A 14918-nucleotide genomic window follows, 5' to 3' on the forward strand; every position below is an offset into this window, starting at 1 on the left:
TACCTCGGGAATAACACCAATATTTTGATCAAATACATCCTTGTAATTCTCAATCAGTCTATCGATATCTGCATGCATGTGAGAACTTGTAATACTCCTAAGGTCAGCCCAATCTAGTTTAACTTCCCTTATCCAATCACGTCCAAAGATAGGATCGACATTCCGGTTGATCACGTATAGTTTACCAATGAAATCGTGATTTTTGTATGTGCATTTCACAAATACATATCCAACAGGCTCGAAAACCTCCCCAGTATAAGTACGAAGTTCCACTTTCGTTTTGTGAATGGATTTGTTCAATCCTAGATTCATGTAATCCTTGTAAGATATGGTGCTCAATGCGGCCCCAGTATCTAGTTCCATTGTAATTTCATTCCCCTCAATGTTCACCTTCAAATTAAACTTATCTGAGTTTTTTGAAGTTATTAAGTTCATTTCATAAGATTCATCATCTTCAACTAAGACATCAGCTTGACATGTGTTTCTCAAGTTCTTAAATTTTGTCATGGTATTCTCGCTCAGACACACTCGAGCGATGTGACCCATCTTGCCACATTTTCTACACCAGTGTTCAGTAAATTTACATTTGTTTGCTTTATGCTTTTCGTCACCGCATCTGTAACACTTTCCCTTAAGTGATTGGAATGTGAATGAACTGTTGTTGTGTCCTGTAGATTTAATTCTCATTTCACTGTTTGTATTGAATCGTTTATTAGTAGGCTTTGAGATCACTTGATTAATTTCGGCTTTATGTTGTGAAGATGTAATCATTGTATTTTCAGTTTTAGATAGTTCCATTATCTTAGCAGTATTTATGACTTCCTGGAAGGTCTTGTCTGATTCTACTTGTAGTAGTTTCGTTCTTATCTCAGCGTCTCGCAATCCCCTGATGAACTGTAAACGTAGCATAGTTTCAGCTGTAGATTTTCCACAAGAACATTTGAATTCACAAGGAGTAACAAGTTTCTTTAGTTCAACTGTAAAATCTGTAACGGATTCACATATAATTTGCTCTCGTACTATGAAATTATGTTGCCGTGCCCAAACACTTGGTTGAGGATCCAAGTATTGCTTTAATAAAGCTATAAGGTCATCATAATCTTTCTGAAGTGGCGTGTCAGGTGCACAAATGTTGTAGAGCTTTTGATGTAACGTAGGAGGTAGGGCATTAAGTAGGGTGAATGTCTTTGTAGTTTCGTCTGATATGTGTTTCAGGTGCATAAATACTTCAAGTCTTTTTGTAAAATTGTCAAAAGATTCATCTTCACTGAAAGGTACAAATGAAATATGGGATGTTGAAGCTGTATTGCCAGTAGAGTTGCTTGCATTACCATTGATTTCTTGAGTTGTATTCGAAAGTGAAATAGGTTTCAACTGCTTCAACATAATCTTCAACTTAATGAATACTTCTTCAATGTCCATCTTGTAATTTACTTCTTCATCCAGTTCTGTGTCGTTTATTATTTGTTCTATTTTCTCTTGTACTTCAAGAAATCTAGTCCATGTTGAGTCCAGAAGTTCTAGACGTTCGTCAACTTGCCTAGGATCAATTTCATGATTGTTTGTTTGTTAATTTAGTCAATTGTGCCTTGATTGATGTTCTAATCCTTTTGTAACTGTTTAAATGTAATGTAATGTCAGTTGACTCCATTTTGGTTTTCCTCGTCGCCAGTTATCAAATCCTTAAATTATATAATAAACAAGATACAAGAGAATGTACAACCTATTTTATTCAACCATTTTAACTGAATGAAAAATATATAAACACAAACATAAACATTAAAAACAATAACATAAATCATGTGTGTTAAGTCATATGTTGATGTCAACTCCTTATTACTCACCTTGTATACATATTCAGCTTGAAATACGCACCCAAGTGTGCGTCACTGTCTCAAAGATTTAATAATAATTACGATGTTTTGATGTAGAAATTATTGTATCAAGTTTTTATAGCTTAGATCAAACAAAAAATTTAATTAAATGCTTTTAAAATAGAAAAATCCGTACCTTATTGTTTTGTAAAAAAACTGTAACTAAGTGTATTTGTTTAGCATAGTTCTGTAATACTTTTCAGGATGTAAAATTTGGTAAACTACTTGCTGAAGATATCCCAGAAATTTCCATGGAGCATAAAATCACAGCAGTTCCGACTTTTCTGTTACTACGGAAAGGTAAACTTGTTGATAGAGTTGATGGAGCCAATGCTGCTGTACTTACTCAGAAAGTTACAAGACAGGTTAGTGACTAATGCTTTGTTACTCACAAGGTTCCAATTAATTTAGGATAAAACTATTGTTTGACAATGGTACTGCCATATTTATTCATAGCCTAAGCACTTAGGAATGTTGATAATGCAATTAATATTGTTTCTAGGCTACTATGGATGTTTTTTTTACTATGGTTTTTAATCTTTGTAATTAATTTCTTGCAAACAGGTACCACCACCACCCAATGTCAACTATGACCATTCCCCATTTTTAACAGTTTTACAGGGATAAACAGCTCACATATTAACAGAAAAATTAAAATTACTAATATGTAAGGTTTGCACTTACTAAACATTTTTTAACGATCGGATTTCAAAATTGTCTGTTAAGGTTTTGTCATTTAAATCAGACTGTGTATAGGCAAATAGTGCCTAATGCATGATAGCCAAATTTTTTAAAATTCTACTGTTGTTTACAGGGCCGGATCTAGACAATTTTTGAGTGGGGGCAAACTAAAATTTGCCGCCCCTCCCCCCCCTTCACCCACAACAAATATCCCTCACAAATTAAACAAAAATGGAATAGGTAAAGTGGAATAGATAGATATAACGAATTCTTTGATATAACGATTTTTTTTAAATCCCCTAGAACTCTCCATAAGACACAATAAATATTTTACCTCTACATAACGAACAAACCACAACAACGACCTTGATTTAACGAATTTTTCGTGATTTAGGCTAAAATAAGACACCTCAATATAACGAATTTATCATTGTCAGAACCTCTACATTGCGAATTTAACCTCTGCATAACGAATTGTCTACGTCTTTCCCTCGATATAACAAGTCCCCCCACCCAATTATTGTTTTGGGAAAATCTGTTTCTTTATCAAATGAAATGGAAAGGTCACGTCATCGCTTGCGCTAACATTCGTCTGCTCCGTTTTACATCTTTGTCTGCTGTCTCTGCGTGCGCTATGCTGCAACCAACGATCACATAAGACCAATAGATGGAGCACGCCTATCTAAGCCAGGTCCGCCATCTTAGTTTAGGTTAGAAGCACAAGATGTCGATGAAAACGGCACAAAAACTCAATGTTCCGCTTTCAAATAACTCGACATTTAGCCTACTTAGACTTAAGTTATATGGTTGAAACTTCGTATGAGTGAAGTCAATAAGTCTATGACACTATTGGTTTTAATTAAAAGCTTAAAAGTTAGTATTTTCTATTTTAAATCTTCAAATAAAGTCGGTACTTTTAAATGAGTTTTAAAATATGACATGAAAAAGTTCGTCGGCTGCTACTTTTTTTATTTTTTGGTCAGGTAAGTTAAAAAACGGTGGATTTTGTAGCTAAAGAGTTGAACCTTTTGGATCATATTTTTTTAAATTTTTAGCTGGTGTAGTTTGGTTGTAATTTAAATTGTAATATAGGGGCTACCCGCCGCGCCGCGTGGCGTCATGCGGGCAGATTCTGCCTACAACGTCACTTGTAATACAGTTTAGATACTCAAATTTGGAGCTATACAGAAAAGTTACTAAACTAATTAGAAAAACACGGATTACATATAAATGTTCTTAGTTTTATTCTTTGTATTCATCAAAAAAATCATATTTTTTAGCTCTTTCATAAAAATTAATATGACAGTCAGAATATAAAGGAGGGTTGTATAAACAGTTTCAGAAACTATCTTGTCACTTTGAAAATTCGTAGATTGTAAACCAAACATCAGAACTTAATCAAACTTTAATACGATGTATATACATATATTATAAACAGATTTGTAGCTTTTCAGAATTTTCCTTTTGCCCAAAAAGTTTTTGTTGTTAATTATGTAAACTAACTTTTTCTAAGAAACGGTAAACGCTAGAAAAAAAAATCAAAAGCGTATTTTGAAGGTCATTGTGTTAGTAACAGAAATATTTGTAATACAAAGGCGTATTGTCATGGATACCATTGCTATCAACTAACATTTAATTAGTTGCGCGCGGTACTGGGGCTCATCACAGCCGGCAGCCGCCATCTTAGTTAAGATTAGTGAAAAATACTGGCTTCACGTCGCGGCCAACATGCTCCATCTATTGGTCTTATGTGATCGTTGGCTGCAACTGAGAACTGATTTTATTCACCGAGGACTGATGACGACGTAATGTTTAGTAAGCTGTGATTGGGCGATATGGGATAACTATGGTGAATTGTACAATTTTTTGATAAAGAAAAACCTAAGAAAGAATATAAAAACAAAACCAAAGAGAAAGAATAACAACATCGCTATTTTAACATTCCTTTTAATTACGAGTATTTTTACTATCCTTAAGTTGGCTATGATTAAACACTTTTATAATGACTTATCTAATACTTTATTGTTTTCAATACGATTTGTTTCAACTAGCATTATCAACACCAATGCTATAAGTTAATGATTATTATTGACATTCCTCTGTTGTGATAAATCAGTACTGTACTGTAAGTAGCCTACACCGGCCTATCGCGAGCAGTAGCTTACAAAACTTTCTACTGTTTTGTTTTGTTCTTTACATAATTTATGACTACGCAATACAGTGTTTGGCTAGGTTTTAGGAGGGTTAGAACAAGCTGTGATTTTAAACTTACAGTTTTTAACCTGTACCAAGGTCAATGCCATTTTCATGATTGCGCAATATTCAAGATCCCTCCCCTTTATTATGCCGGATAATTTAGGTTCTACTGTACAATGTAAACACTGTACTGTAAAGTATTGTAGCCCATGCTACTTTAATTGTACTGTATTTTAATGAGGTCAAGTCCCTCGACCTATATTGATCGACGCTGGTTCTGAACCTCGACTTAGCGAAATTCCTGCAAACCTAACCTCTATATAACGAACCTCGTTTTTGTGACATGTGACATTTATTCTGTCTTAAATCAGATGATGTAATATTTATTATTATTATTGTTTGTTGTGTTTATGTTAGTTTTGGGTTTTTATGGTGAGTTCTATTAAAAACCAGTGTTCAGTACCAATAAATAAATATAATTTATGAAGCTTTATCATTGGTGGCAGCGGTAAAGGTAATATACAAACTTAAATAGAATAATGGACCTTTTAAAACCTCCGTCAGCTATTGATTTAAATAGCAACACATTAAATGAATGGACTAAGTTCAAGCAAAAATTTCTGTTGTACCTGGAAGCAAATGAAAAATCTAAAAAGTCGGGGAAAATCAAAGTTGCTTTACTGCTATGTTTAATGGGATATGGTTGCCTAGACATTTTCAACACCTTTGAATTGGATGATGGGGAAAAAGACAATTTAGACACTGTAATTAAATGTTTTGACGAATACTTTGAGCCTAAAGTAAACACTGTTATTAATAGGTATACTTTCTTTAACCTCAGGCAAAAGTCCGACGAATCAGTTCAGTCATTTGTAACTAGTCTAAAAAATCAGGCAAAAAAATGTCAGTTCGGGGATCAGGAAGAAAGCCTTGTAAGAGATCTATTGATAATAGGGACTAAAGATGAAGCGTGTAAAGAAAGGTTGTTGATGACGAGTGATTTGAAACTTGATAAAGCAATTCACTACTGCACGGCTAGGGAGGAGAGTAAAAAACAAGTGCAACTAATGAAACTTGATTCACAACTTGACGAAACAACTAATGTAGGATCTAAAATTCATAACATTACTTTACCAAATTCGAGTAACATTACAAATAAAAGACAAGTTAAAGTCTGCTCTAAATGTTTAAAAACTCACAATTACAGAAATTGTCCTGCTTGGGGAAAGAAATGTATAAAATGCAAGAAATTTAATCACTTTGCAAACGCCTGTAAGGCCCAAAACATTCATAACATTGAATCTAATGAGGACATTGAACCTAATGAAGTGGGAATTAGTGGCGAGAGTCAGGACTTAAGTATTGAAACTATTGTTGTCAACACTGTAGACTCAAAACATAGTTGGTGTCAGAATATTACCGTAAATGGGGTTGGCATATCTTTTAAGCTCGATACTGGCGCCGACGTCAATGTTATTCCTTACAAGCTTTATCAACAAATAGCTCCTGACGCTAACATGACGACTCCAGGTAAACGCCTCAAGTCTTATAGTGGGCATGACATCAAAGTTGTAGGTACTTGCCTTCTAAATTGTACACTGGGGGGTTCTAAAAGAAATTTTTTAGCAGAATTCTACATTGTGAATGAAGATGCCTGTCCCATATTAGGGCTTAAAACATGCCAAGAACTGAATCTCATTTCTAGAGTAAATGAAATAACTAAACCAAGTGAAAGTGTGTACGATAGGTTTTATGATGTATTTGGTGATGAGCTAGGAAAATTACCATTCGTTTATGATATAAAACTTGAAGATACCGCAGTTCCTAAAGTTATTCCTGCCAGAGCTATCCCTAAAGCTTTAAATGATACAGTTAGGGAAGAGATAAATAAAATGGTCAAAGACGGTATTTTAAGAGAGGTAAGCGAACCTACTGATTGGGTACATCCGATTGTAATAGCGAAGAAGCCAAATGGTAAAGTTAGAATTTGTATTGATCCAAGAACTCTTAATAAATATATAAAAAGGGAACACTACAAAATGGCGACGCTCCAAGAAATTTTCTCACAGTTGGATGGTGCAAGATACTTCAGTGTACTGGATGCTTCTTCAGCATTTCTACAGATTCAAAGATTCAAAGATTCAAAGATTCAAAGATTTATTTCAACAAGAAACAAGATTGTACACTTGTACAGTTGACGTCAAGATACTAAGACTAATAAATTAACAAGAGTGAATATATATATATATATCTAAAGATCAACAATGCCATCTATATAACTATAAACAAGGTAACAAGGTGTAAACATAACAGAGCAAGACTAGTCAATGTCAATAATTAATTACTAAAACTTAAATTAATTCTGGAACATTTAAAATATTCTTCCAAGCTATAAAACGGGTTTTAAGCAGCCAGGCCATTAGACTAGATTTAAAGGACTTCATGCTAACATGGTGTGACTCAAGAGGTAGCCTGTTAAACAATTTAATACCAAGATAAGAAAAGGATTCTTGTGTTTTTGCAAGCCTTGCCTGAGGTAAATCTAAGTAATGTCTCCTCCTGGTTAAATGGACATGAGTTTCACCTCTTAAAGCTATGGAACCTAGATTTGCTTTTACATGTAACAAACACTTAAAAATAAACAAGCTATAAACAGTTAAAATTTTTTCACGGACAAAAAGTGGTTTACAATGTGCATGGTAACTAGAACTTGTAATTATTCTAATAGCTTCCTTTTGCTTTGACAAGACTCTTTTCATGCCATGGCCACAGCCCCAAAGTAGTATACCATAGCTTATAATGCTATTGAAAAAAGCAAAGTAAGCCATTCTCAAGTAGGATTTTGGTATACAAGTTTTTAGTTTTCGAAGAAGATGAACTACTCTTGATAGTCTACTTGTAACATTATTTATGTGGGAATTCCAATTGAGTTTTGAGTCTAAATGTATTCCTAACAGTTTTACATTCTCATTCACATAAGATAAGCTAAGATTCCTGTTTCTTAAGCTAAACAAAATAGACTGGGTTTTGCTACTATTTAACAACAAACCATTACTTTTAAACCATATATTACATTCAGAAATGCAATTTTCCATCTGACCCTTAATAGTTTCAATATTGACATCATTACAAAAAAAAGTTGAGTCGTCAGCAAAAATTATTGACTTACAGGGTGTAGGAACATAGGATGGTAAGTCATTAATCAAAACCAAGAACAGGAAAGGGCCAAGGACCGACCCCTGGGGTACACCACTTTTCATCACCTCTGCATCAGAGAGACTATTTTTGTAACAAACTCTCTGCGAGCGGTTGGTCAAATACTGGCGAAAAAGGTTTAGCTCAACACCTCTGATACCATAATATTCCAATTTAGCAAGAAGAATGTCATGCGGAACACAGTCAAATGCCTTTGAAAGATCACACATGGTTGCAAGTGTGTCCGCATGCTTTTCAAAACCTGTTAAAGCAGCAGAGACCAGGCTTCCGACTGCATCCACAGTTGACAAACCACCTCTGAAGCCGAATTGGAATTTAGAAAAAAAGTTATTAGATTCAAAAAAACAATTCACTTGGTGTATCATAGCTTTTTCTAAAATTTTGGAAAAGATTGGTACGACGGAGATCGGTCTATAGCTCTCTGGATTTGACAAATCTCCTTTCTTAAAAACTGGAACTACTTTTGAAAATTTGAGACACTCAGGAAAATTTCCAGAAAGTAAACAAAGATTTATACAAGATGTTAGGGGCTGCAAGATTTCGGGAAGCACACTTTTAATTAGATCACAGCTAATTTGATAGATATCACGACACTTGCTACTTTTCATACCATGAACTATTTTCACCACTTCCTCACTTGACACAGGCCTCATCCTAAACAAAGCTGGCTCAAGGACAGAAGGTTTCAAGGCGAGCTGGGATGCTACAGCTACTGAAGGTGGAACTTGGTGACGGATGTCATCTATAGAGGCAACGAAGAAGTCAGAGAAAATCTGTGGTGTAAGCGAGTCAATAGTTGGCGAGATCACTCTGCTTTTACACTTGTTAATGAGCTCCCAGGCCCTTTTGCATTGATTGGATGCAGAAGCAATCGAATCAGCATTTGATTCTAGTTTAGCATGAGCAAGAGCTTTTTTGTAGCTGGTTTTAGCTTGTTTGTACCTTAGCTTTGTCTCTTCAACCAGCACATTATACCTCTGGGCCCACTGCCAGAAGTCATATAACTTTGTTACCTCCTTACGTTTCTCAGATAATTCACGACTGAACCATTTAGCTTTGGATTTTTTACTAACAACTGTTGGTGTAATAGTTTTCTCAGGAAAGCAGACATCCATAGCATTCTTGAAGGTGGAGAAAAACTTGTTAAAATCATTAAAATTGCCCTCTAACTTCACATCCCAGTTTATGCTGCTTAAAGTTGATTTGAATAAGCTTGTATTATGTAAACTGAAACTTCTGATAACCTTGGAATTTTGCTGTTTATCATGGGCATTATTATTTGGGTTGAAATTATCCAAATTCAGGGTTGTTAATAGGGCATTATGATCTGACAGTGGGGGTGAGAGGACAGTGCTAGTTATGTCACTCATAGGTATGTCAGTGAAGACATTGTCCAAGCAGGATAGTTCCCTGGTCGGCTTCTGATTAAGGCAATGGCAGTTTAAAGACCTAAGTACGTCCAGAAACTGTAGAGGAAGATCAGCCTTCACGTTCACATCTATATTGAAATCTCCACATACAATTATAGGCAGATTAAGGCGGGACAGCTTTATAATGAGCCTGTCGATCCCCTCCAGAAATAGACGTTGGTTCCCATTAGGTACTCTATAAACAGAGACTATGATTACCTCAAGGGCTATGTTCACAAGAGTTACCCGAATACAAACACATTCAAAGTCATTTTCAATACGGAACTCTTTTACATCAATTTCACGATAGTCTAGGCCAATTTTAGTATAAATAGCAACACCTCCTCTTTTTTTCACGGATCTACAGAACATAGCAGCACAAGTGAACCCATCAATAACAGCTAGGTCCTTATTTTCCTCTAAATACCAATGCTCACATACACAGAATACAGAAATATTATTTTGGTTTAATAATAACTCTACTTCATTTAATTTATCACCTAGAGACTGGGTGTTTGCTGAAAGAATATAAAATAATGCTCTGCTCTTCCTGTTGTCTTGAGATTTTACATTTTTTAGGTTAGATTTGTTGGTAGTTTTCTTTTCCTTAAAAAATAATTGCTTTTAGTTGTGTTTTTACTGTTACTGGTAACTATAGCTTCTTTCTTCGTTTTCTCTTCCATTCCGGATATTACATTATGCAGTTGTTGTACATTTTTGGTGTCTGGAGAGGAAAACCCCAGAAAAGAAGATGATGTAGAAAGTGCAACTGAACTATCATGCTGTAGGTTATGGTGGATGGTCGGGCAAAGTGGTGGAGGGGTTTCAGAGACTTCCTTGACTAATGACTTTGTAACACAGATTCCTGAGCTGAAGGGGTTGCTGTTGTAATTAGTTATTATTTTCAATATCTCCTTGGATATGAACTTTTTACCATTTTTATTTACGTGTAATCCATGCCTGGTGTGATGGCGTCTCTCGAGAGTCCACAGGTCCAAGAGTTCTATGTGAGACTGGCTATACGCAAGTTGCCTAATAATCAGGTTGGCTTCCTTGATCAGATGGTTTTCTTGACTTGAAGCTCTCAAATCATACCTGTATGGTAGTGTAGATAAGATGAGCTTTGTGTGTTTGAAGAGCAGAACAGCTTTGTCCAGCTCACTCTTGAATGATTGAAGGAATTGGCCAGGATTAGTAAGGGAATCCATTGTGATGTCATTGGTACCTCCTACCAAGACGACAAAATCATTTGGAGACAACTCTTTGACTTCTTTGGATTTACTAGTAGTGTTTACAATGTAGCCTAAGGGAGCTCCAGGTTGACAGTTATTAGTAATACTAAAGTGTCTATTGCTTGCTTGATCAAGATGATTTGTGAGGTCCTTTCCATGGCTATCACTTAATATGATTATTTTTTGTTTTTCCAGGTGTATAGGTATTGCTGGATATGTGTTTCTGTTATTGCCTGTATGTTTTATTTCTCTTGATGAAGTAGCTCTGTGAGTAGTCATAGCAGCATCAGTTAAGCTGTTTGTGCTTTCATCCGAAACTTCAACACATTTACCATTCTGAGTGACACTATCCAACACCTCGAATCTATTTTTTGTTTTAAATGTTGTGCTTGAACTGAGTTTATGTTTAAAGGATCTTGCTCCTTTTTTGACAGTTTTCCATTTATCTTGTTTATTGATAGTTTTATTAGTGTCTCTAAGCGTGGTGGTTTGCTTCCCATTGCAACTAGATGTAGGTGGTTTGCTGACGGTGATATCACACTGGCTCAAATTGCACAATTCTCCATTAAACCATTCAACAAATGAGGCATTAGAAGACTTCTTGGTACAGTAGTGGAAGGCTATATATTTAGCATTAGCTAACACATGAATTCCACATTCAAAGGACTGTTTTTGTTGTATACATGATATATCTATGGTGTTTTTACTTTCAATACTAAGTTTGCTGGATACAATTTTTGCTGACGCACTGTTTGTTGGACCCAACGAATCCAAGTGGTATGCCTTCTTTTGTAACTTGTCAACAAATAGTAAGCTCCAATGTGAGCCAGTGTCTTCTTTTTTACAGTCATTACTGTTACTCAGACATAGAAGAATGTATTTACATTTGTCAAAAGAAGTCATAGCAAGGCTTTCGGATATAGTTTCTGCAGTTCCAAACTTTATAATTGCAGTTGCAGATGGGCCCAAAAACAACACTTCCTCAGAGTCAATGCAACTTGCCAATGCAGCGAAGTATTCATTTAATACAGAGTCATCTGTCCACTTCTCTTTCCCCCATTCACATTTGTTTTGCTTAAGCTCCAGAAACTCTGTTGATACTGCCTGCAGTTGAATATGCAACTTCGCATTGCTTGATGTTTTTTCCTTCAGTTTCTCCTCTAAGGATAAGTTTGACAATTTTAATTTGGTAATATTCTGTAACAAGTCTTTGTTTTCATGCAGTAAGACATTGTAGCTATTCACATTGGATCTGAGTTTTTCTTCAATAATTTTTATTTGTTTCTTTAGAAGAATATTTTCGTCCTTTTCTTGTTCTTGTAAATGAAATGATTGATTTAGATCTTGCTCTCTTTGTCTTTTTTCTAATTCTAGTTTAGACTCCAAGATAGCAGTATCCCTCAGAGTCGAGTCAAGTTTATTTCTATTTTCTTCATTGTCCAAAAGAACACCGTCACAATGTTTGATTATTGATTCTAGGCTGGAAACAAGATCTTCAATTTTCACTTCAGGGTTATTGCATTTTATATTATTTATTTCCAAACATATTCTGGCTATATGTTCCTGCATTAGACTGTGACATTCGTTTGACTCAAATATTATTTCCTGTAATACTTCCATTTATATTATTGTCTTCTTCTATCATGTATTAAATCAGTTAAAAAACCAGATAAAATCAAATAAAATAAATTACCTGAAAAATATCATTAATAATCAAACAAACATGCTGTGTAGTAATTTTCTTCCTTTTTTCTTTGTGATTTGGAGATCAAAAAGTTTACTGCCGTAATAAGATTTGAACCTGGGTCCTTCCGATTATCAGACCAATACTTATCCAAATGAGCTAGCACACCTTGTTCCAGGAGGAGATAATACCGTTATCAGAGAATAGTTCTCGGTTATGCACCATTGCTACTCCTTTTGGCCGATTTAGTTATTGTAGACTACCTTTCGGATTGAATAGTTCCCCAGAGATTTTCCAAAAAGCAATGGACCATGTAACCTGTGGATTGGAGGGAGTGAGTGCATACATAGATGACGTCCTAGTGTTTGGTAACTCAAAAGAAGAACATGATGAAAGACTGGCTGCTTTCTTAGAAAAGGCAAGATATTTTGGACTTAAGCTGTCTAAAGAAAAAAGCCAGATTGGCCGTGAAAGTGTCCAATATCTAGGTCACAAACTTACTCCACAAGGTATTTCAATAACCGAATGCAAACTGAAGGCTATTCAGGACTACCCGAGCCCTAGGGATAAAAATGACCTCCAAAGATTTTTGGGAATGATTACATATGTAGGAAGGTTCATTGATAATCTATCTGATAAAACAGGACCACTACGATTACTGATGAGCAAAAACAAGTCTTTTATATGGACAAGTATAGAACAAAAATGTTTTGAAGCATTAAAGGAGGAGATAACAAAGGTTCCTGTTTTGGCCTATTTTGATGGAAGAAAGAAGTCTACTTTGTCTGTAGATGCAAGCAAATTTGGCCTCGGGGCCGTTGTTTTTCAAAATGACCATCCTATCGGCTACAGCTCTTCAGCTTTAACAGCAACTCAGCAAAGGTACAGCCAGATTGAAAAAGAGCTTCTGGCAGTAGTAAATGGTTGTAAAAAGTTCCACTATTACCTATATGGAACAGACTTCACAATAGAGACAGATCACAAACCTCTACTTGGTCTTTTAAACAAACCTATAGCAAGTCTATCACCACGGCTTCAGAGAATGATGATGGAACTGATGAGATACAATTTTAAATTAGTTCACGTACCGGGAAAAAAATAAATTATATTTATTTATTGGTACTGAACACTGGTTTTTAATAGAACTCACCATAAAAACCCAAAACTAACATAAACACAACAAACAATAATAATAATAAATATTACATCATCTGATTTAAGACAGAATAAATGTCACATGTCACATGTCCTTTTTTTTCAATTTCAATCTTTTTTCTTTTCCATTTTAAATTGTCTCAGTTGGCACCGGTTTCTTCTGAAAACTGCTCCGCTGTCCATTTGTACAAAATAGGAATTCGGGCTTTTGTGTTTCTTGACAACTTTTCCTTTTGCCCATTCTCGAGTTCCCTTTTGGACATAAACTTCTTCATGAACATTTAAACACAAGTTATCTGGACAACGGAGCTGAGGTAGTTTACTCCCTGGCAGTTTTTGCTAATGACGATGTAGTAAATAGACATAAATATGCTACAGAAAGGGATGCCGCACTAAAGCAAGTACGTTTTTACATAGAACATGGATGGCCTGAACACAAACAAAATTGTGATGACAAAGCTCACCCTTTTTGGGAAAAAAGGTATCAATTACATTTATACGATGATCTGATATATATGGAAGACCGACTTGTTATTCCGAGTGAGCTGCGACCCGACATGCTGAGGCAACTACACGCTTCACACCAAGGAATTAATTCGTGCCAAAACAGAGCACAGATGGCTTGGTACTGGCCAGGAATGATGAGAGACATAAAAAACACAGTAGACCAATGTACAACATGCCAGGAATACCAAAGATCAAACCCAAAAGAACCTCTTAAACCATATCCAGTGCCAGAAATCCCATGGGAAGAAATTGGAGTTGATTTCTTCAAAATTAACAATACCAATCACATGCTAGTGATTGACTATCATTCCAAATTTGTGGAAGTAAAGAAGATGAGTACAACAACAGCTGATTCAGTAACTGCAGGATTGACACAGATATTTAGATCTCATGGCCTGCCTAAGAAATTACACTCCGATAATGGCCCTCCGTTCGATAGCCACAAGTTTTCCACGTTCACAGAAAGGTATAAAATTGAGCATATAACTTCGTCTCCGTACTACCCAAAATCTAACGGGATGGTGGAGAGGGCTATACAAACTTTAAAGTCAATGCTGTCTAAAACGCTAAAGACCAAGGGAGATCCAAACCTGGCCATAATCGATTACAATAATACTCCTAAAGCTAATCTCAGAGCACCTGCTCAAATGCTAATGGGAAGACTACTAAAGACTGTTCTTCCTGCTACTAAAGATTCCATGAAACCACTCTTCCCTACCAATGAAACAGTTCTAAATTTGAAGCAAGCCCAAGAAAAACAAAAAACATATTATGACAGATCGGCTCATCTACTTCCAGAATTAAAGGAGGACGAAGAAGTTTATGTCCAAAAGGGAACTCGAGAATGGGCAAAAGGAAAAGTTGTCAAGAAACACAAAAGCCCGAATTCCTATTTTGTACAAATGGACAGCGGAGCAGTTTTCAGAAGAAACCGGTGCCAACTGAGACAATTTAAAATGGAAAA

At 35.5% G+C, this 14918-nt stretch overlaps 1 protein-coding gene across 2 annotated transcripts in view; it reads left to right on the forward strand.

The window, feature by feature from the left end:
* The window catches only part of LOC128985591 (glutaredoxin-3-like), a 45048-nt gene that overhangs the window by 7190 nt on the left and 22940 nt on the right, over positions 1 to 14918 (forward strand). For both annotated transcript variants that reach the window (XM_054405212.1, XM_054405211.1), the window contains exon 3: positions 2078 to 2239. In XM_054405212.1, coding sequence (XP_054261187.1) covers positions 2078 to 2239 — 162 coding nt within the window. The remainder of the gene's footprint in view (positions 1 to 2077; positions 2240 to 14918) is intronic.

Source organism: Macrosteles quadrilineatus, unplaced genomic scaffold (assembly GCF_028750875.1).
Source record: "Macrosteles quadrilineatus isolate MER2022 unplaced genomic scaffold, UCM_ALF_1.0 Scaffold_2__2_contigs__length_208266976, whole genome shotgun sequence".
NCBI classification, from domain to species: Eukaryota; Metazoa; Arthropoda; class Insecta; order Hemiptera; family Cicadellidae; genus Macrosteles; species Macrosteles quadrilineatus.